This window comes from Camelus dromedarius, chromosome 11 (assembly GCF_036321535.1).
Source record: "Camelus dromedarius isolate mCamDro1 chromosome 11, mCamDro1.pat, whole genome shotgun sequence".
NCBI classification, from domain to species: domain Eukaryota; kingdom Metazoa; phylum Chordata; class Mammalia; order Artiodactyla; family Camelidae; genus Camelus; species Camelus dromedarius.
The window spans coordinates 6,890,272-6,913,536 of record NC_087446.1 but is presented as its reverse complement, the minus strand read 5'-3'; the positions used below and the strand labels follow the sequence as shown (position 1 = coordinate 6,913,536).

General features: G+C 38.2%; 1 protein-coding gene across 3 annotated transcripts in view; it reads right to left on the bottom strand.

Moving 5' to 3' along the window:
- SLC25A17 (solute carrier family 25 member 17) overlaps positions 1-20,013 on the bottom strand; it is a 63,536-nt gene extending 43,523 nt beyond the window's left edge. For 2 of the 3 annotated variants that reach the window (XR_004140357.2, XM_031463327.2), the window contains exons 1-2: positions 19,829-20,013; positions 1,228-1,288 (exon numbers count right to left, since the gene is read on the bottom strand). Coding sequence is in view for 2 of the 3 variants with exons in the window: in XM_031463327.2 (XP_031319187.1) it covers positions 1,228-1,288; positions 19,829-19,882 (115 nt within the window). In the remaining variant the exon portion in view is untranslated. The remainder of the gene's footprint in view (positions 1-1,227; positions 1,289-19,828) is intronic. The other variant, XM_010983534.3, reaches the window with a different exon arrangement.
- Between the last annotated feature and the right edge of the window lie 3,252 nt (positions 20,014-23,265).

Sequence of the window (23,265 nt, the reverse complement as noted above, 5' to 3'; positions counted from 1 at the left end):
CTCACATTTGAAGAATATTTTGAAAACATAAAAATGGGAAAATGAACCAGGTGCTTAAGAATTAAAATTGGTACCTGTATGGCTCATGGGATAACAAATTAGGAAACCCCCTAGAGAAGGCAATCTGACAATAACTATCAAAATTATAAACACATTTACTCTTTGATCCAACAACCCCACTGCTGGGAATTTATCCCACAGAACTTACAGAAACAAAATGGTATAAGAACAGGTCTATTCTACAAAAGAGAAGAACCAATCCAAGAATCTACAACAGGGGAGGGTAAACGGTTTATGTCACATCCACACCATGGAACACTCCACAGCTAAAAACGAGAACGACGAAGCCCCCACTGCACTGATTTGGAAGGCATCCCACATACACTGTTCAGTGAAAAATACAAGGTACAGAACAGTGGGGAAAGTATGCTGTTTGAGTAAGAGAGGGAGAAAATTAAGAACATGTATTATTTGTTTGTTATTCCATAAAGAAACTCTGCAGGGCTATCTGAGAAACTAATAAAAACATTATCTAGATGGGAGAGAAAAGGAGGCAGACTAGAGTGAGATTTTTTCACTGTACTGTGTATCTTTTTATGTATTTTGGGTTTTGAGCTATATAAAATTATCACCTTTCCAAAACCTCTAAAGTTAATTTAAAATAGTAGTCATGAGGGTTTTAACATAGGAATTAGTTACTCAAAGTTAAACTCACTCATCTCTTCATGCAAGTTCTGGCATAGGTTTATAATTTCAAAGTGAAATATATTGAGGGAAAAACAAGCAAGAGTTGTAGAAAGTTGCAAGTCCTATAAAATGAATGAGGCCAACTAGGACGATATGCCTAGATGAGCAATGACAACGGTCTTGGCTTCACCACGTTTCCTTTTCTGTGTTCTCTTTCCAGAAAACCTACCCCCAGGAAAAAATTCTGCAAATTGTACTTTTAAAAAGTTGTACTGTTTATTATAACGAATTGTAATGATTCAAAAATTACTAATGCAAGCCCACTCGGGTTTCTCAGATTAGAAAATGACTGAGGCTATGACTCACCCATGAATGCTTTGCTGTTAATTAGGAAACAGCAACGATGTGTTTAAAGTCAGGGAAAACAGACAACAGATTTCTAACAAAAAAGAATACCCTTATGTTAATTTAGAACTTACTATAGAAATGTTTGCTTCCTGACACCATATGAACACAAATATGATGACATAAGACACTCACCTTGTAGTCGAAGTCGAGCTGTATCCAAGGGAAAAAATACTGTCATTGCTGTCATGCTTCCCTGAAAAGTTTGAAAAGCCTTTAGCCATTAGAGTATCACAAAAATAATGAGCCACAACTTTTAAATGAACAAAAGTTCATTACTGTCAATGAGTCAAATCAAATTTTCAGCGAACAAATATACACAATATTTTAATCTATTGGGATCATTATTGCTCAAACTTCTATAGTTATATACTTGAACAGAAATACTTAATTTTCAAAATGTTTTTCCTCTCTCTCTCTGATATGGAAAAAGAAAATGTAGTAGGACCCCTCGAGATAACAAACTTTGGGGTTTACAACCCAGGACACATGTCAAAGACAGTAGGTAAATGGACTTTTAAACTTTTACTGGTCAGTTACTGTTCCTAAGCCTTCTCTGATACCACCAGAAACCAAAATATCTAGTAACCAAACAAATACATACTTCCATACGCTCTGCTCAATCAATATATTCACACAAAGTAAGAAGTGTCAGAGTCATATTGTTCTTTAAAATAGTTGTTTGCTTGTGTGTTAAACAAAATAGGGGCAGTATCTTTGCTACAAATTCTACAAATAATGCATCTAGGATAATGCGATGACAAAAATTATCAGTAGAAAAAAAAAAGAAGCCAACAGTCTTTACATTGCTAAGACCCTATGGCAGATAAAAACCATTAGCATATAGTTAGGAATAAAGTTATACACATGAAATCTCCAGGTGGGTTTATGGTTCTCAGCCTAGATGCAGACCCACTGCTGTATATTCTCAGGCATAAGATCAAGCATTAGGCTATTGATCTAATAACGGTTACAGACAATATTTTTTATCATGGTAACAACTGGAAACTCAGTCAACATCATAGATAAGAACAGAAATTTCCTAGGTCCCTTATCTAAATAGGTCGGCCTGCTTGACAAGAGAGAACACTGTACTCTCCTACTAGTATTCTTCAAAACTCAGATCAAATGTTACCATCCCTACCCATCAGGTTACAACTGGCTGTTCCTTCCTTCCTCTATGTCCCCACAACATTTGTTTACATGTCTCTTACAGCACTGATATTACAGTGAAATCTAACTCTTCCTCTGGGTTGTAGGAATACTCATTCTCTTTGATATCAGAGATTCTTAAATGTTTATTAAATTCACTCTACTTTCAGTTATGTATGCTGTTTTGATGACTTCCACATAGCTGTTCTTTCCTAAAAAGAAATAGATTAATATTTAACATCTCAAGAAACAGTCGATCTGCAAAGGTTTATAGTCTACAAATCTGTGCTTCTGGCATCCTTGCTCCCCCTACAGGCAATTTCCAAGAAAAATGGGGGCTGGAAAGCTGGAGAACACTTTTCAAGGTTATTAAGGTTGTGGCATTTACTTCCCATCACGTGGTCTGAACATATGTATGCAGGGTATTGCATAGACAGGGCAAGTCAAGGCAGAAAAGTCCTGCCTGGAAACTACTTTTTCAAACAATTAGACCTCCATCCCTCCTCCCTGCCAGCTTAAATAGACATCCAAGTTTCCTAACTTAGAAGTCCTTGCCCTACCTATCCTGAAATCTTAAAGCACAACTTATACCAAGATAAAGAGATCAGTAAGTCCAAAGAACTGAAAGGTCTATCGCCTCCTCAAGGACTGGCATAAAAAAATTCAAATCTGTAAATCTAAAAAACACTTAAAATGTGTTAGTACTAGAAAGACTGGATCAAGACGGTGAACTGATACAGTTCAAAACCCACTTCTGCCTCCTCCCCATTCCAATCACTAATGACAAAAAAGATTCATATATAAAAGTGTTGTGTAGAAAAGCAGAGAGGGGTCTGATTGGTGGACCAGAAATTGACAGCAGAGTGAGGCTGTTTTGAAAGAAGAAATCACAGACCAAAATGCACAGAAGATAAATACGGCAGGTAGAATAATGATCCCCTGAAAGTTGACCACATCCTAATCCACATGACCTGTGAACACATTATATGGCAGGTTGCTGATCAGCTGACCTTAAAAAAGAAGACTGTTCTGGATTATCTGAGTGGGCCCAAAGTAATCATAAGGGTCCTTAAAAATAGAAGTGTAGGTGGGAGTGAGGCAATGTGAAGACTCAACCCATCATTGCTGGCTTTAAGATGGACAAAGGGGCCATCAGCCAAGGAATGGCAAGCCAGAAAAGGCAAGGAAATGGATTCTCTCCTGGAGCCCCCAGAAAGGAATGCAGTCCTGCTGACACCTTAATTTTAGCTCAGTGAGCCCTGCATCAGACTTTTGACCTACAGACCTACCAGATATTAAATTTGTGTTGTTTTAAGCCACCCAACCTGGTAATTAGTTACAGCAGCAATAGAAAACTAATAAAGAGAATTACTACAAATGGTGGGGACAAGCACTGGGAAGCAGAAGGGAGCTCTGGGGTGACTTTCTGGGTGACTGGCTGGCCCCATGACAAACAGCCAGGCAATCCGGCTCCCACTGTCACACCTTGCCAGGACCAATGCCCCCTTTTCACCACAATCCCCGGAGGCCAGCAGCAGTAAACAGGCCCAGGAAGAGGGAGGGGTGTGCAGTGGCAAGGAAATAAAAAGCTTACTAGTTTTAAGGAGAGGATACACACACACACACACACACACACACACACACAAATTTATTCAAGGCTTTGTCAGAAAACCTAAGTTTAAATGTGAGAATCAAAAAGTTAAGGCTGAAGTGGCAGTTTCCATTTCCAGCAATATGTTGGCCTAGACCACACACTACAGAGTACCTAGAACTGTTCCATAAAACATAAAATACTTTTCAAAATTTAAACTAGCTAAACTTCACTGGGGCAAGAAAGAAGAGTAGAAACCCACAAGGTTCAGGCTCTTTGGCGTTGGTTGCCTGAGGATTTTTTGCCAGTCTAAGTGATAGAGGGGCTTTATTATTATTTTTAATTGAAGTGGAATTCACGTAATATAAAACTGACTATTTTAAAGTACGTCCTTCAGTGACATTTAGTACACTCACAATATTGAGTAACCACCACCTCTATCATGTTCTAAAATATTTTTATCACCTGAAAAGAAAACTCTGTACCCATTAAGCAGACAGTCCCCACTTCCCCCTCCACTCAGCCCTGACAACCACTAATCTGCTTTCTGTCTCTAAGGATGTATCTATTCGGGACATTTCATATAAAAACAATCGTGCAAGATGTGACCTTTTGTGTCTGGCTTCTTTCACTTGGCACAGTGTTTTTAAGGTTCATCCACCTTGTAGTATGTATCAGTTCTTCATTGTCAAGTAATATTCCCTTCTATGTATATACTATACTCTGTTTATCCATTGAAAATGCTTTGGAATGAGTTAGAGGTAGTGGTTGCACAACACTGAATACAGTAAGTACCACCAAACTGTACACTTTAAAATGGTTAATTTTGTTATGTGAATTACACCTCAATTTTTAAAAATTTAATCCTCACAACAACCCAGTGAGGTAAGTACTATTATTCTCTCCATTTTCCAGATGAGGAAAAAGGTACTAAGAGGTTTTACAACTTTTCTAAAGTCATATACTTTGCAAGTGGCAGAACCAGTATTTGAATATAGGCAGTCTGGCTCCAGAGTCCACACTTAACCATTGTTGTAATTAAATCTTTTAAAATATCACTAATATACTTTTAAAAAGGTAATATAGTAATATGAGACCTATTTTGTGTGTCAAATATTTTTCTGTGGACTAGTCTAGACAACCAGCACAGAGCCTGGCATAGCATAAGCCCTGAGCTTGTCAATAAATGCATGATTGTATTCACCTACAAGTAAACTTAACATCCCTAAGAAAATGTATTCCAAATGCTAAAGGTAAATTTAGAACACAGCTATTCTGTACATTGGGGACACTGGGGACTCTGGGGACTTGCTATATTTGTCTCCTCACCAAGCAAACACACAGATGACTGTTTTCATAAGCAATATTACCTGAAGGAAAATATTTATTATATATGCAAATCTTATGCCAAGCTATATAATCATACGATTTTTCAGAATTTGAATTAAATTCCCTTTTTCATAAATACCCAGTGTTTTGTTTTTAATCTAAGAGTGTCTGTTCACTTACATAAAATTTGAAAGGACAAAATACTGGGAAGATAACTACAATGTACAATAAGTTTGCACCAGCGAAGTATACAAATCAATCCATTATTTGGAGTCCCACAGAATTCTAACCATCTGAGTGGGAGTTCTATTGCTGACAACAACTACAGTTGAAGACTCTGTTTCCAGAGAAGCAATCTTAAATCTCACCAAAACCAAACATTTTTAGTTACAACAGTCTAACAACACCCTCTGGCATTTAACCATTTGGTGCTGGCATAACAAATTAATTCCTACAACGCACTGGTACCTGGAGCTGGAAAAGCCTTTAGAGGTCAAGCAGCGGTGCAGACCGTCCCCTGTGAATGAGGCGTTGGCCTGGGAGGTAGAGGTCTGCCCAAAGCCAGGATGGCAGAGGCAAAGCTAGATCCGAGGTCTCCTGTGCTACAAGTTCTTCTGCTCCCTGTTCTACCTCAATCCTCAACCTATTTCCAATTAAGACATAAGTGACTTTTCATGTTTCCACTTGTAAAAGTGTATACGGTAAATACCTACACACACAGGAAACCAAATTTTCATTCTCTACAAATAATTACTGAAAACATACTACCTGGCAGGATGTTCTGTATCTATATCATCTATTTTCTTAATTTCTCTTTATTACCGTCCTTTTCCTTTGCTTGGGTTTATTTTGATATTCTTATCTAACTTCTTAAGATGGATGCTTAGCTCATTGATTTTTAAGTCTTTCTTCTTTTCCAAACTTGATTTTAAAGCTACTCATTTCCTTCTAGGTATTTCAGTTGTGTCCGACGAGTTGTTTTCCTTACAACTCAGTGGTTTTTCATATATTCACAGAGTTGTACAATATCCACTATCTAACTCCAGAACATTGTTATCACCTTAAAAGGAAATTGGTATCTATTAGCAGTCCCTCACCATCCTCTCTTCCTCCTACACACTGGCAACCACTAATCGATTTTGTCTCTGTTTTGCCTATTCTGTACATTTCGTGTAAATGGAGCCAAACAACACGTAACCTTTTGAGACTAGCTTCTTTCAAGGCTCAACCATGTTACAGAATCAGAACTTCATTCAATGGGCAGAAGACCTAAATAGACATTTTTTCTTTTGTTACTTGTGTTTTTGGTGTTATATGTAAGAAATCACTGCCTAATCCAAAGTCATGAAGAGTTAGGCCAATGTTTCCATCTAAGAGTTTTGTAGTTTTATCCCTTTATTTAGGTCTGTGGTTCATTTTGAGTTAATTTTTGTGTGGTGTGAAGTAGGGGTCCAACTTCATTTGTTGCATGAGGAGATCCAGTTGACCCTGCACCGTTTATTGAGGAGACTGTTCTTTCCCCATTGATGTTCCTTGGCATCCTTGCCAAAAACCAACTGAACGCAAATTAGTTGGTTTGTTTTCTGGACTCTCAATTCTGTTCCATTGATCTACCTGTCCATCCTTACACCAGTACCAGTCTCTTGATTACTGTACCTCTGCATTAAGTTTTGAAATTGGGAAATATGAATTCCCCAAGTTTGGGTTTTTCTTTTTTTTTCTTCAAGGTTGTTTTGGCTATTCTGGATTCCTTGCATTTTCATATGAATTTTAGGATCATCTTACCAATTTCTGCAAAAAAGCAAATTGAAATTTTGATAAGGACTACACTGAACCTGTAGATCCTTTTGGCGAGTACTGCCATCTTAACAGTACTGTTCTCCAATCCACTTATTCAGGAAATATCTTTCCACTTATTCAGGTCTTCAATTTTTTTCAATGATGACTTGTCATTTTCAATGTAGCTACACGTTTTAGTACACACTGTCTGTACTACTGATCAGTTCTAAAGGCTTTCTTATTTCCATTACGATTTCTTCTTTAACTCACAAATCATTCAGTAATGTGTCTAATTCCCAAACACACACACACATATATATATATATATATTTTCTTACCTTTTTTGTTATTGGTTGCTAGCCTGATTGCACTGTGGCTCAAGAATATATTCTGTACAATTTCAAAACTTTTTCAAAATTTAAGTTTTGCTTTACAGCCCAGTAAATGGTTAGTTTTCACAACTTTCCTGTGTTTGACTTGAAAAGAATGTGTATTTTACAGTTGTTGGGTACAATGTTCTGTATACATCTACTAGATCAAGTTTGTTAAATATATATTCAATCCTCTATATTTTAGTTTTTTCCTTCCTTGTTTGTTCTATTAATTACTGAAAGATACATTTAAATCTTCCACTTTGATGATAGATTATATATTTTTTCTTCAAGTTTTGTTAATTTTTGCTTTGAACATATTTAAACTGTATTACTGGATGAACACAAAATTATTTTCCTGACATACTGGGCCTTTTTTCTCTATGATGTCATCCTCCTGATCTCTAGTAGTCACTTTACTATAAAGTCTATTTTGTTTGATGTTGACAGTTTTGATTACTATTTGTCTGACATGTCTTTTCTCACATTTTTACTTTCAAACTTTCTGTATCTTTTTTAGACGTATCTTTTATAGAGTTTTTTCTTTTTAAAAACCAATCTAGCACACACTTTTTAAACTGAATCATTAACAGTTATTTGAATTTATAGCTAGCACCTTATTTTGTGCTACATGTCATAATGCTCTATGTTGCCTCTTCTGCCTTTTCCTGCTTTCTTATTTAACCAGTTTCTAATAAATTTTTGGAAGTTGCATATGTAGTTTCTAATTCTTTTACAAGCTATCTAGTAATTATAACATATACTCCTAACTTATCAATTCTAAAAATATTCATCTGGTTTATCCTCCTCCTGAACAATATAAATTTAATTCTGCTGACTCCCACCCACTTTCATGCTACTGTTATACATCTTAATTCTAACTTCTTTTTTCTTTTTAATGTCCACAAAACATGCAGTTAATTTGTTTTATTACTTGATAGTTAATATTTGTTCACATTTAGCCATATACAATATTCACCACTTCCTCTACTCTTTCTTCCTTCTTCCATCTCATACCTTCCATCTGGGATCACCCACCCTTTGCATGATGAACAATCTTTAGAATTTCTTCTAGTGAGGATCTTGCCAGGAGAACATTGTTTCTGATGGCCTGGAAATGTCTCTATTTCATGTATGTTTTTAAATTTTTCCTTGGATATAGCATTCTAGGCAGAAAGTCATTATCTCTCAGCAAAATGAAGAAAACATTCCACAGTTTTCCTAAGATCATTGCAAATGAGAATCAGGTGCCATTATCCTTCAGCTCATTAATTCTACCTTCAGCTGTGTCTAATATGTTGATAAACCTGTGCTTGAAGTTGAACCCATTACTCAGCTGCAACAATTATCAGTTTATAGCTATGCATTAAATGTTTAAATTTAAAATTTTATTTGATCAAAGTAAAGCATGCACATAATTTAAAAAGCCATGTAATATAAATGACAAAATAAGTAGTTCCTGCCCATTTTACTCCATCTGCCTCCCCAGAGACGATTATTTTCTTTTAGCTATTTCTTTTGGAATTTACACATCTCCATAAAATTTTAAAATATCCTGATATCTTTTGGTTCATCAATTTTAGCCATTATTTACCTTCTATTATGGAGGGTAAGACTCTAGCTTTCATATTCTTCTCTGCCTCCTGTGTCATCATTTTAAGAGTTATGATTTTTGCTTAAATCAATATTTAGTGTTCCCATGACTACCATGAATCAATTTTTAAATTTTCAGTTATTTTACTTTCCATATCTAAATATTCTACTTGGTTAATTTTCAAATCTGCTTAGCCAATCTTAGTGTCTTGTTCCTTTACATATTTTCTAGCCTTTTTTTAGATTACAACTGAAAATTTCATCTTCTCCTGTCTATTGCTGTTGCTCCTGTCTATTGTTCTTGTTCATAATGCCTTGTTTCTCTGTAAGTTTTCACTGAGCTCCTCATTTCCCTTAAATTTCTATTTTAGGGCATTTTTTAGACCTCATTAAAGATAAGTATCTCTGGAAAAGATTTCTGCCAGGCACTCTGGAGGCCCACCAACCTAGAATCACTCCAAGTTACTGGCTGTAGGTTTCCAAATCATATAAATAATGAGAATTCAGGGTGCAACCTAAGGGAGGGCTTATGGCTTCAAAATGTCAATGGTGATTTTTCTCTCTCAAATTAGCACCAAGGTTGGAGACAGCTGATTTTCCCAGCAAGGAGTAAGATTATTTCGCATTTCCCTTTTAGCATATTCCTTTGGGATTCCAAGTTTATGGGTGATTCCCTACTGGACTTCTTGTCTTGGACAGAATGGGCCTTTTCTCTTGTTCCCTGTATCTCTGGAAGCTACAAATCTAAAGCTCTGTCTACCTGGCTAAGCAATTCCTACAGGGCAGACTGCCCTCCTTGACTCTGGGTCCTGACCGCTCACTCTTTAGTTCTGAGAGTTCCTTACTTTCTTGTCACATTATCAGTGCATTTAAGAAGTTATTGTTTTTTTAAAAAAATTTTGTTTTATGAAGGGAGGTTTTCAGGAGAAGGTGTGATAAGCTCCTTAGTTAGAAACAGAAATCTCATTTTAAGTATTTTACAATGGACTACTGATAGTCCTAGCAAATAAATATTTTAACATATTTGTGAATGTCTTTATTCCTTTGCTGTTTATTCTATTTTGTTCTTATGTCTTGATAAGATTGTAAAAGGGCAGATTGGTAATATATTCACATTTTGAATTTATAACCCTATAGCATTTAACACCCTTCTATGTTCCTTCATATATAACAAATAAACTAAGAAATGGATTCCTAACAATCCCCCTACCTCCAAAAAAATTATAAAATTTTGTAGAGTAACAAACACTAAACAGAAGTAAATCAAAACAAACATAAAATAGCTACTATTTTACCCTGGATATAAAAAAATAGGAAAATCAAAATCAGGGAGGAAAAACTCCAGAAATCTGAACTTAGGCCCTTTGTACATAAGTATCTGATCAAAAGACACCAAAGGTCTTTTAGGGGGCCATTCAAGTAGCCTCAAGAGCATTCAACCTGAAAGACCAGAGCACAAATACAAACACTACTTTAGCAAAGTACATCTCATTTAAAACACTAAGGACTTGAATCAGTTTGAGTGGCAGGTAGGAAAATGGAGAAGGGATATCTACCAGAACTTTAAAAGAATCAACAGGATTTGCTGACTTACTGGATATGGATTGTAAGAGAGAAGAGAAAGTCACAAGAATGAAGATGCCATTGACAGAAACAGGAAAGTGAAAAGAGGGATATAGTTTTTTAAAAATTACTAGTTCAGTCTTGGACATAGTGAATTTCAGATGATGAAGAATTAAGTACTCTCCCATTTGGGTTCTAATGGTATTATGCATCCTGTGTACAAAATTCTACTACAGCAATCACTGTACTGTGTTTAACTGTTAATGAGTTTGTCTTCCTTGTTAAGGCTATGGCACCTCAAGGGTAGGAACCCAACAATTAATTAACTAATAATTAATTAATGATTAAACAGGAAAAAAAAACCTTCAGGCAGTTGGCAATACCATACTGTAGCCTAGGAGAGAGATCACAGCTAGAGATACAAATGGCAAGCAGAGTCGTATAAATCTCTCAGCCTAAGTTCCTGGGCATTTCTGGCTCTCTCTACTGTGAACAAGCCCATAGCCAGCACCTGGATTCCTTAATAATTTACCAGCTCCTACATCTCAGGTTACATTGCCAAAACAGATGATTTATTCATTTTCTGGACTATGTCTCCCCTATAAAAGGTCAATAAATATCCAGTCTACTTTTCAATTTGGCCAACACAAACACACATGGAGTTGAGCTTAACACCACAAAGTCAGAAGAAACAGCAGGGTAAATCTGGTCATGACTTGGTTTCCCAAGCATGTGCAATCTTATGGGAATAACAGGCAGGGACACACATAAACACAGAGGCAGAGTATTATGCCCTTTAAGCATGAACAATGATGTTTGGGTTGGCCTATCAACCAAATTCAATCATTTTCAAAATGATAATTCACCCTTAAAGGATGAAAAATAATTTTTAAAAATGCATGCTATTTCTAAAGTCTGTTTCCAGAGAGGCATCTAGAAATGGCAGCTGAGTCTCAGCAGCACCACTGAAATCGGTGTACAACATCTCCTAACGGAGTACATGGCATTACTGGACAGAAGGATTCTTTTATAAAGAAAGAAAAACAACTAAAGTTACAGTCACTGGTAGATCTTGAGCTAATGAAATTCCAAAGATGAAAGCCACTTAGGCTTTCATATTCAAAAACGTTATTCCACTTACTCAGAGTTGAATGTCTTTCCCCTTGTATAACAATCAAGCTAACTCTCACACCTATACACAGATACACAAGTTAAACAAAAGGCCTAATGGAAAACACACCTGAGTGTGTAACAGAAAGAGCATGGGCTCTGGAATAAAGCAAACCAAGGGTCAACCCCCCGCTATCGTACATACTGCATAATAAGTTACATCAAATCGCCATGCCTCAGTTTCTTCATTTGTAATTTTGAGACCGATACCTAACTGTGGAAGTTCCTGTGAGAAGTGAGAATTAACTTATGCAAAGACCTAGCATCACACCAGGGACACAGCTGTAACTCAACAAATGTTGCTTCCCATGTATCCTTTTCATGTAGCACCTTTTAGCACTAGGGCTCAATACTAATCAGGGCCTTAAAATTAGTAATGGTTACCTAAGACCCTTCCCAAAAAGTAATTGTTACTTAGTGTAAAAAAAAAAAAAAGAGTAACTGCTCTTTCAGAAGGAGTTTCAAGAAGGTAGGAGAGTTAACAAGGTAAAATACTACAAAGAAGTAGAATCAAATAAGAATGGAAAAAGAGTCAGTAGACTAAGCCATTAGGAAGTCAGCGACGGCCTGTGGTTCCAGTGATCAGAGGAAGATGAGGAGGAGAGGCCGTAAGTACAAAACAGTCATTAAATAAACTTAGTATAAAGGGAAGGAGAATGAGCAGCCCCTAAGAAGAGGGCACCTCTAGACCAGATTGGTGTGGTTTTATCACAGGGCAGGGCTGAAGGGAAGCGAACACTGGAAGAAGATGAAAGCAATAGGAAAGAAGTGAAAATTAATGGAGCAAAGTCCCAAAAGATAACTGGAGATGGTGAGCTAAGAGGGGAGGAGCAATATCAAAAGCAGCAGAGACGAGCTACGTCTCAGCTTTTCCCGAGACCAGCAGCACAATACAGGAAATACTATGTACAACTGCAGTTGATGCTGTAGTTAGAAAAAAAGGAAAAGTGAGAAAGCTCATTATATCCAGAGCAAAAGGTGAGACCACCTTCTACAAGTGAATAGGTAGTGTTGGCTATATGAAATGAGAGAAAATTTCAATTCCATTCAATTTTTGAAATTGGGTACAAACACTGTATTTTAAGAATATATCTGAAAAAGAAACAAGTGAATTATGGCCTTACTACACTATTACAGGCACTGCGTTAGGTCCTCCACAAGTGTTAACCACATTTACTTCTCAGGAGAACCCAGTAAGTGAAGTGTTATTGTTCCCATTTTATAGCTGGGAAAACTCAGGTTCAGAAAGAAAACAGAAATGATCCGATATGATATGGATAGTTATATTTTACTCCAAAACCTTTTTCTTTTTAGCAATTATACCATATTTATTTCTTTAAAAAAATAAAATCATAGACTACTGTATGTATGGCAATACAATTTTCTTTATGTTTTTCTAACCTAGGCATAAAGAAGCAAATTAAAGTTAGAAAAATAATTCCAATAAAGTCTGCATAAGAACCTTTAAGATTAAGAGTACTGAACTGAAATGACCCTTTTACCTAAAAAGTTTACTGGGGGCAAGTTGGGAGATGAACAGGCAGAATACAGAGGATTTTTAGGGCGGTGAAAATATTCCAAATAGTAACGTATTTGTGGATATGTATGATAAAGTCTATCGAAACCCATAGAAGGTACAATAAATACCAGGAATGAATCCTACTATAAACTATGGACTTTGGGTGATTATGACCTGTCAACGTAGGTTCATCAGTTGTAACGTATGTACCACTCTGGTGGCAGATGTTGACAATGGAGGAGGCTACACATGTGTGGGTGCAGGGGATATATGGGAAATCTCTGTACCTTCCTCTCAGTTTTGCTGTGAACCTAAAACTGCTCTAAAAAATTAAGTCTTAAAAAAAACAGCAAGGAAGTAAAGACAATACAAGAAAGACTTTTTCTGATTACTTCCTTTTAAGATTTCTAAACCAAAGTATTATAATGCCCTCAGATATATACCAACCTAACTTAATTCTATGAGAATCTGAGCAGCTAGATTCAAACTCTGGGTCCAGATGAGCCAGCTGTGGAAAAGAAAACCTTTCCAAAGAAAACTGAACATTTAAATGGTTAGAAATGTGGTTTAAAATGTTCCTGACGAACAATTAATGTCCAAGTACCTCCAGTTTGATTATATGTATGTATACTTAATATTTAATGTCACTTTTTTTTCTGATAATCTAAAGATATTCAGAGGCTAGTTTTGAACTAAACAAAGGGATGGGAGGAAAGGGACAAGTAGTGTGAAGAAGGGAGCCATGCACAGCAGTGGTAGAGCAGCAGAGACGGGAGACCTGGGTTCTATATAGCCCCAGGCCTATAACCAAGTAACTTCCTGGTAACCCTGGCAAAGTCACTGAACACCCCTGTTTCCACTTTCCTGTCTCATTACAAGAATAAAGATACTTGTCCAAGAGCCTCAGACACAACCCTATGAAGTGAGTACTATGATCTTCCCCATTTTACAGATGAGGAAACTGAGGCAACAGAGGTTGAGGGGCATGCCCAAGGTCATACATGTGATAAGTGGCAAAGCTGGGATTTGAACTCAAGCAGTCTGGTTTCAGGGTCTACACTTTTTAACCACTCATTATACTGCCTAACTATCAAAGTTGTTATAGATGTGAGAAGCTAAGGAATTCTAAGTACTAAACAGTATTATTAAATCTAAACTCAAACAAGTTAGGATGCATAAAAATATTAGAAAACATAGTTGTGGACAAAAATGATTAATAGCTTTCACTTATTGGGCCCCTATTATGTGTTATATAGTAATAAAAACTGTTTTACTTAAGTAATTTTTATTAATGTTCACAGAAACCTGTGAGGTTATTGACATTTAACAAATTAGAATCAGAGTTAACTAAACTGAATCTTAAAATAGAGGTTTTTGTATCTAATCTATAAATCAATGAGTGACATTTGGGAAGTCATTTAACCAAACAATCCCATAGTTTCTTCATAATGGAGTGGTTGGAGGTCTTATTAACATTTACATTACACTAAATATTTACCATAATGAAAAGTTAGAAATAATGCAAATGTCCATTAATTATGGAATAATCATATGATAGAGTATTTTATATTAAAAAACCCCAATGATTTCTCAAGTCTTTTTAATGGCATGATATAGTGGGTATCTGATGTTCTGGGCCACACAGCATCATTCCCTTTTCCTAAGGGTAGGCTGGTTTTCTTTACCTCTTCCCATGGTGCACAATCTTGGTAGGTTGGTACATCCTGGTGCCCACCCTCCACTACAATAGGTGAGCTCCTGAAGGCTCCTTCTGCTAGACCTTTCCTTTTCCCACCTGTTACAAACAAGGGGTGGGCACATGACCTTGAACACAGCTAACAAGGACTCTCAAGCTCTGAATCTTGAGCAGAATGCTGTAGGGGCAGAAGAAACAGGGACAGAATCCACTGATCCTAGACACTTTGAATGCTTCAGAAATCTTTTTGGAGGCTACTGGTTCATTCCTAGTCCAAGTCTTCAGCCTCCCCACTGATCCTGGGAACTCCCAAAGAGCCTGTCAGTCAACTTCCATTTTGTTAAATCACTCAAAGTCTGTTTCTCCAGCTTGCAACCAGAAAACCCTAAATGTCACACATGGGAAATGCTTTATATCCTGAAACAAACACACCAAGAAAACCCAGGATGTGACACTCTAGTCATATAAACAACAATAAAAAAATAACCTATTTGTATATAAACACAGAGAATGAGGAAGATACAACCATTTCTTGACATGTACTGTTTCTGATAAACTTTAACCCAAGCTTCTTGGTGTAGTACATGAGGCTCTCCAACTTCAGTCACACTCTTCTACTCATCTCCTACCTTTTACACCAGCTAAGCTGAAGGTCCCTGAATACTGACTTACACACTACAGCCTTTGAACACACTTTTTGCTCTGGCTAAAAGTCTACTGCCCTCCTATTTCATTTTACCTAGCAAACTTCAACTCCTTCTTCAAGACCAGGTCTAAATATGTCAACCTTGGGGGCTTCCCATCACCTCCACAGGTACAGCCCACCACTTCTTTCTAGGTACCACCACGGGTCTTGTCCACACTTAGGAAGAGTTCCTGAGGAGACGGGCTCTTCCACTGACCTTTCTATCCAGAAGGGCTTGTGCCCAAGGTAATACATGTGATAAGCGGCAAAGCTGAGATTTGAACTCAGGCAGTCTGGTTTCAGGGTCTACACTTTTAACCACTTGTTATGAAGGGCTTGTACAGAAAATCATCAGGTTCTGTTTGGTTTCTACTTCTAAAAGGCAGGTAGTGAGTCTACATGGTAAAAAGTCTACTGTACTGTTAAGTGTATGAGCTACAGAGTCATACAGTTGCACCTAATTTTCTCTTTTGTTATCAGTTGGAGAAAAGGGCTCTGAATAAGCCTTCTTACAGAATTCTAAGGACTGGAGTGTCTGGGTTTTGAGTCACAGAACAATAATAGGTAGAGTGGAAGGAGAACTCTTCCATATTTCTGTATGACTTGAATTTTTAATAGTCAGCATTTATTCAATGAAATGTAATTTTTTAAAACAAATTATGTAATTTCATTTTTTTTTAATTTTCAAATAACCAGTAGGGAAAAAAGAAGTCCCAAGGAAGTTACTGATTAATTATTATCATTATACTTCTAAAGTTTGTTTCAGCATCTAATTGCCCCAATCTCACTTTCCAAATTCTAGACTAAAAAAATCTTTTAATTACAAATGTATATTTCTACAAATAAAATCTACCTTTCAAAGTTAATCTAATAGTCAAAAATATAAAATTATAAATCTAATTATACTCAAAATTTTGAGAATTATGTACACGTGAGGCCATTAATTATATTATACAATAGTCATCAACTGGAGATAAAGCATTCTCCTGAAACAGCACAATTCTGTTTTTCAAATACTTGAGTTTATCTGCAATTAACACCAAAGTGTGCCATAAAATACTCAAAATATTTTAATTTTTAAAGAGTGTGTGTGTGTGTGTGTGTGTGTGTATAAAACACAACACCACACTCGAGGGGAGAAAGTGTAGAACTTGGAAGGAAGTGAATAAGCAAATATGAAACTTGTCAGCTCAGAAAGGTTGTAAATCCACATCTTAAATAATGATCCAACAATCTTTTGGAGAGAAGTAGCAACTAACTACTCCAGGCAATCTTGGCGTTTATACAAAAGACACAGAGCTGGTGAGGGAAATGGCCAGGTTTCGGACCCAGGCTGCCTGGCTCAAGTCAGGCTCTCACGCAATCAAGTGCTCTTAACCACTATGCTCTCCTTGATCACATCAAAGCTCTGGTTGAACATCACAGCTGGGACATGTAATTAAATATGAGGGATTACCACAATACTATACCATTAAAAGCAATGCAGTTTTTCTCATCAAATTTATCATCAAATGTAGTAACATTTTTGTGGTTAAATTTTTCTCCCTTTGGTAGCAACCAGAAGAAAGCAGGGTCCATGTTGTATGGTTTATCCTTAACACAGAAATTTGAAAAAGAGTTTGAGAACCACTCTTCAGCATGATAGTTCAAACAAACAGCAAAACACAATGCAATTTCTCATTCAGGCATGTGCTAGAACAGTACTGCCCTGAGGGGAAGTAATAGAAAAAAATTATTCTTACGGAAGTATATCTATTAGATAATCTAACATAGATTACGGGAGAAAGAAAAACCATTGCAAATTCAGGGTGCATAATTTTAAGCAGAGCTTTTAACAAGAGAAAAACAGGCAACAAGGAGAGGAAAAAATAGAAATGTCTTTGCAGGTTAAATAGAGATATACTACCTCTACCCCCCAGTCACTATAGCAAGTCTCAGAAAACTATAGCCCAAAGGCCAGGTCTAATCCACTGCCTGGTTTTGTAAATAAGATTTTATTGAAACACAGTTCTGTGCATTCATTTACTTATTGTCAATGGGTGCTTTCAAACTATCATGACACTATTGAATAGCTTCTCCAGAGACCATACACCTAAAATATTTACCATCTGCCTCCTTAAAGAAAAAGTTTGCCAACCTTTATTTTATTTCTTTCATAGAACTTAACACTATCTAAAATTATTTATATTTTGATTACTCAATTATTGTCCGACTGCCCCATTAGAATGCAAACTTTACTAAGAAAATGATTGTTTTCCACTGTATTTCTAGCACCTAAAACAGTGCCTGGCACGTAGAAAGCACTCAGTAAAGATGTTGAATGAATGGCATTTATTAAGAGAAAGAAAGGAAAACAAATATTTCCTACCTTTCCATTCTCTCTACATGCACTCCAGCTACTTAACCCACCAACCTACCAAAACAGGTCTTCTCAGTTAGCCATTGGATTTAACATGTTGATAAATATGTGGATCAATTCAAAGGTTAATTCTCAGTCCTTATCTTATTTGACTCATCAGCAGCATCTGAGCCAGTTGGTCTACACCCTTCTCCACGTCAGTTTTGCACACCACCTTCTCTTGTTTGTCCTTCTACCCTATTGGCCCTTCCTTAGTCTCCTTTGCTGATGCTATCTCCGTTCCCCAATCTCTTAATGTTGATATGCTCCAAGGCTAAGTCTTTGAGACTTTTCTCTCAGTCCACACTCATTTCTTTGGTGAGCTCATCTAGTCTCATAACTACTCTTAGGTATTTCAAACTTAACTAGTCAAAAACCCAAACCAAACTCTCATTTTTCCCCTCAAAGTTGCTCCTTTACAGTCTTCACCGTATCAGTAAATAGGAATATTATCCTTTGAGTTGCTCAAGCCAAAAGCTCTTGGGAGTCATCCAACTTTCATTCTGTTATACCCCATATCCAATCTACCATCAAACCCTGGTGGCTCTATCTCAGAAATATATTCCAGGTTAATGATCACTTCTCATCGCCTCCAATGCTACCATCCTGGTTCCCTGATAGTTTCCCTGCTTTCGTCCTTGCTCCCTTACAATCTTTTCTAAAGAGAGCAACCAGGTTGATCACGTTTAAAATGTAAATCAGCAAGTTACTGCATATTCAAAACCTCTAATACCTAGTTACCTATTTTTTACACTCAGAGTTAAGTCTCACACAATTTGGTCCCTGAAGCCTATTTGTCTCTTTGTTCCCTCCACTCCAAACACATAGGCCTTCATGCCGATCCTAGGGCATGTCAAGCAAGCTTCCATTTCAGTGACTTTACACTGGCTGTAAGGCTCTTCTGGTCTAATTGAATGAACCAAGACTCCTTAATCAGGCACTTCCATGAGCTAGTCACATACCTGTGAGGTGGGTGTCAATACCCCCACTTTACAGATTAGTAAAGTGAGGTTTACAGGCCACCTATCTAACACATGATGGAGTTGGGGTTCAACTCCCATTAGTTGCACAGAACACGAGCTCTCAATGCAGTTTTGGGGGCCTTAGGAGGAGAGGATTCAGTGATATTCCTCTGAAGTCCCAATGATTTCAGGCGCATACTCACAACTAGAGAAGGATGTGAGAAGAGCAGTCAGAGAAGATGACGAGAACCGGAAGAGGAAGTTACTCAGACCAAAGGTGGAAAGTTTCAAGAAAAAGGGAGTGGTGTCAAATGAAGTGAGGCAACCAGAAGCCCAAGAATCACATTCCTCACAGTAAACCACACCTGCGTAGACAGCAACTCTGATCTTGATTTTTAAGAATGATAATAGTAAAAGAGGTATCTTCTGCCAATTACATTGGCCAGGGGTATCCCGACTAGGTATTGCCACTTGTCTGCAGCAGGTGTATGAAAACAGACTGTAGTTAAGCACGCGATTAAACAACACAGCTTCACACCTAGGTTTTCCTCTAGCCCAGTTAGACAAACTGTGTGTACGGTGCGGGTGGAGTAGGAGAATGATTGTCCTTTACGTTTCAGAAAGCAAAGAAAACCGCAATTATCTTCTTCCTGACCTCCGGTGGGTGGGTGGGACCACCGCTGCCTACATCTCAGATATTCCGAGGCCAGAGCGGTGGCCGGAGGGCGGAGGGTGAGTGTTGGCCCTCACCCCAAATTCTTCCAGCAACTTTTCGCCTATGCCCCATTTCTCTTCGTCCCGCAGTCACGACAGGACACTCCAACCCACATGTTCTCTTTCTCATCCCCACCCCTCAGTCACATCCCGGGTCTGGACCCAGAGAAGCCCCACACCCCGCAGTGGCCCGGGCGTGAAAACCCCGCCTCACCACGGCTCCTGCCACGGCGTGGACCAGGCTTTCGTAGGACAGCACGGAAGCCATAGGTGCGGTTCCCCGCAGACCTCGCCACAGTTTTCCAGCAGGAGCAGCAGCCGCCAACGGAGTGAGTAAAGAAGCGCCGGAGACCTGGGCGACAGCGTCACAAGCTCCACCCTCACAGGCCCGCCTCCAGAACAATTACTTCCGGTTCGCAGGAAGCCCAGTCTCCCGGCGGAAGGCCGCAGAGGGATGAGGGGAAGGCGGGCCTGGGAACGCCCCTTGCCTCTCATTGGCCCCCGGGGCTTGGGCGGGGCGGGGCAGTGGAACAGCCGGAAATGCGGTACCCACGGGTCAGGCTGGAGTTCGCTCGCGTTGCCGGGACGTGGGCACCCGTGCTTCACACCTACTCCAGCACTAGGGACTTCAGGAAACCTAGACAAACGCCTTTTTTCTCCACTTCCGTAAATGACGAGCGGAAAACAAGCAAGATAAGGGAACTCAGGTCTCTGTTTCTCTGAGACTTAACTGGTTCTTTTCTCTTGCGAATAATTTGTCACATTTTAGTCAAAAGGAAATAAATGTTGATCGGGCTAGGTTCTCCCCTCTGAAAAACTCTGGTAGGAAGAGAACTTGAGCTTCAGATCAAAATGACCACATGCAAGTGGGAACAAACTAGTTGGCAACGAGGAAAATGATCTAACCTCTTAGTTTCCTCCTTTGTGAAATGACAGTATTAATACCAATAACTCCACTTGCTGTATGGATTACAAATGTTAATTTTTATGTAAACTTACTTTATAAAATACTGAAGAAAACATTTTTCCATATTCCAAAGTGAAAAACCAAACTACACAGAACTAGAAAAACCACATTCTAGCCACTCACCCAGAACACACTGAGAGACCATGTTTCCAGGCCTTCAACTTTTTTACTTGGACACCATAGTCACGTGTCTCCGCCAGTTTCCGTACTAGCAAGTTTACTTCCATACTATTCTTGCTGACAGCCCTTGAGTGCTTACTACAACCAGGCCCAGTGCTTTACCCCCTTTATGACTTTCACTCCCAGAAGAGGGCCCTAGCAATGTTTACTTGGTCATGTTTTCAAGCAACTTGCAGAAAATATTTTAATCGCGATTGCTTAGGACCCCTTTCCACTTAAACTGCCTTTCATTTATGGTGGTGCTACAGTGACCCCAGCTAAATTAAAGGCAACTTGGGGACACAGTTGAATTTACAGATATCTATGTATTAATATAAGTTACTGCTAGACGTCCTGTTGTAGGAATTGCTTCCAGGAACACTACCCACCCACCCCCACCCCACCCAGGGTCATGACATGAAGGCGTGGATCCAAAAGGCAAACGAAGATAGGATTCTGGTATTGAAACAGAAATCTGTCCGGTGCTTACATTTAAGCAGTGGACCCAGCTCTCATGGTCTCCTAATTAAATTGGAAGCTCTCTCAAGAACTGGATCACGCAGCATACAGATATAGAAACGTATTTTATGGATACTTCCCCTTTATGATGGTGACTCAACCCGGTATGATTTATCAGAACTCTGATTCGTAGGGCATGACCTAGCACATATAACATGTCCCTGTGTGAAATCTTTTGCATCCCACCTATCAAAAATATTTTGATCAAGATGGAATTTTCTATTCTACCAGACATTGTTAAGTCATGTACTCAAGAGTAGGCAACAGCAAACGTAGCAGTTACACACATACATCATTTATCAAATGAAACTATCTCCATAGTTGTGATGTTTGAGATTATTTACAATCTCTAAGTATCTTTTTTTTCTTGCTCTAAACACTTTTACATCTCAGCATTCCTAATTTTAGTTTTTCTTAGAGGGCCCCTTGAATTATGTAAGCATGAAGACCCACACTACAGAAACGTAAATTTATCATCATTCTGTTCACACACGTCATCAGTATGAGTTAGAACCTAGCCAAAACTGATCATTTCATGTTTCTACACTAGCATATTTATAGTCCAAATACTTACACCTCAACCTGAAAATGTCCTAGTGACCTGAGTAAACTACTTAAGGATATCCTAATTATATACAAGATACCTGGATTTTCAGAGCTTAAACACAGGTTTATATTGGTTCCATTTACCTCCTTGCTACTCTGAGCCACCTAATACTTAGAATCCAGTTTTAGAACTTTTGCCAACTCAATATGCCTTAGTCATTTTAGATTTGACCTTTTTGAAGTTTAACAACTATCGTTCTATTTGCCTATTAACTTTAAGGAACTCACCCCACCCCCAAAAAGAAACTACATGTACTCCATGTAAAGTATGCTATGTTAGTTGTAAATATTGGTATTGAACTTCTAAAGCTACTGCACTATAACTTTTTAAACTAGTTTTTTCTTGTCCCTCTTACTGAGCCTGTCACAAGTGGACTAAGCACTTCAATTATGCTATGTCTCTATTAGAAGCCCCAGTGGATGTGCACATAGGTACACCCAATATGACACCACTGTGTGACAGAACTTATTTAACTAATGCCCTTCAAATGTACAGTTGGGTTTTCAATTTCTTAACATTGGAACAAGAAGCAACCCTGTACACAGAGAGAGACAGCAGAGCATAGAATTTAGGAGGAACGCATTTGAAGTCACAAGCCTGAGGAGAATCTCAGTTCCACAAACCATTAACTATGTTGTCCCAGGCACTTCACCTAAGTGCTTGAGTTTCCTCATCTATATAAAGTGGGGACAAGTACTCACCCCGTGGTCATTATTAGAAGCAAGTCAACACTTGCAGGATGATTACAAAGTGCTTGGCCCAGATTGAGTACTACTCACCTGATACTTGTGCCTATGTGGGTGCGCTAATTTTAGGTATTAGTAAATCTCAAATGATTCTCCCTTATCCCATTAGGCCAGCATTTTCTACTGCAGTAGGCTGCTAGTTGTTACTCTGAGTCTTCTCTCCACTTCTCTGTAGTACTAACTTTTTGTTGGGCACATGACTTACTTCCTAGCTTTACTTGTAGCTAATTATCATCTCAATACAAAACAAAGCTGACCAATGGGATGAGGACAGAATGCTGATTCCATGTATAGCATCAGCATCTCAACATACACTTCCCTGGTGCCCTCTCCTGTTTTTTCAGGCTGGAAGATAAGCACCAGAGCAAGCATCTTTGGACGCAGAAATGGAAGCTCCATTCTGAGTACAGGAGAACTGCTTCCCTTTGGACTACTATCTGACTTTACTTAGGCTAGTATATTTTTAGGGGTCCTTGTTATCAACACTTCGTAATCTATAAAGTCTACTGTGCTCAGTAGATACCTTAGGATGAGTGACAGAGACCAAAAAAACAAAAAAAAAAACAAAAAAAAAACCAACCCCCCCCCCCCCCAAAACCAGAACATGTGCTGGGGGAAAAAAAGAGTGGTGGTGGTGGTGGGAAGAGTCAATA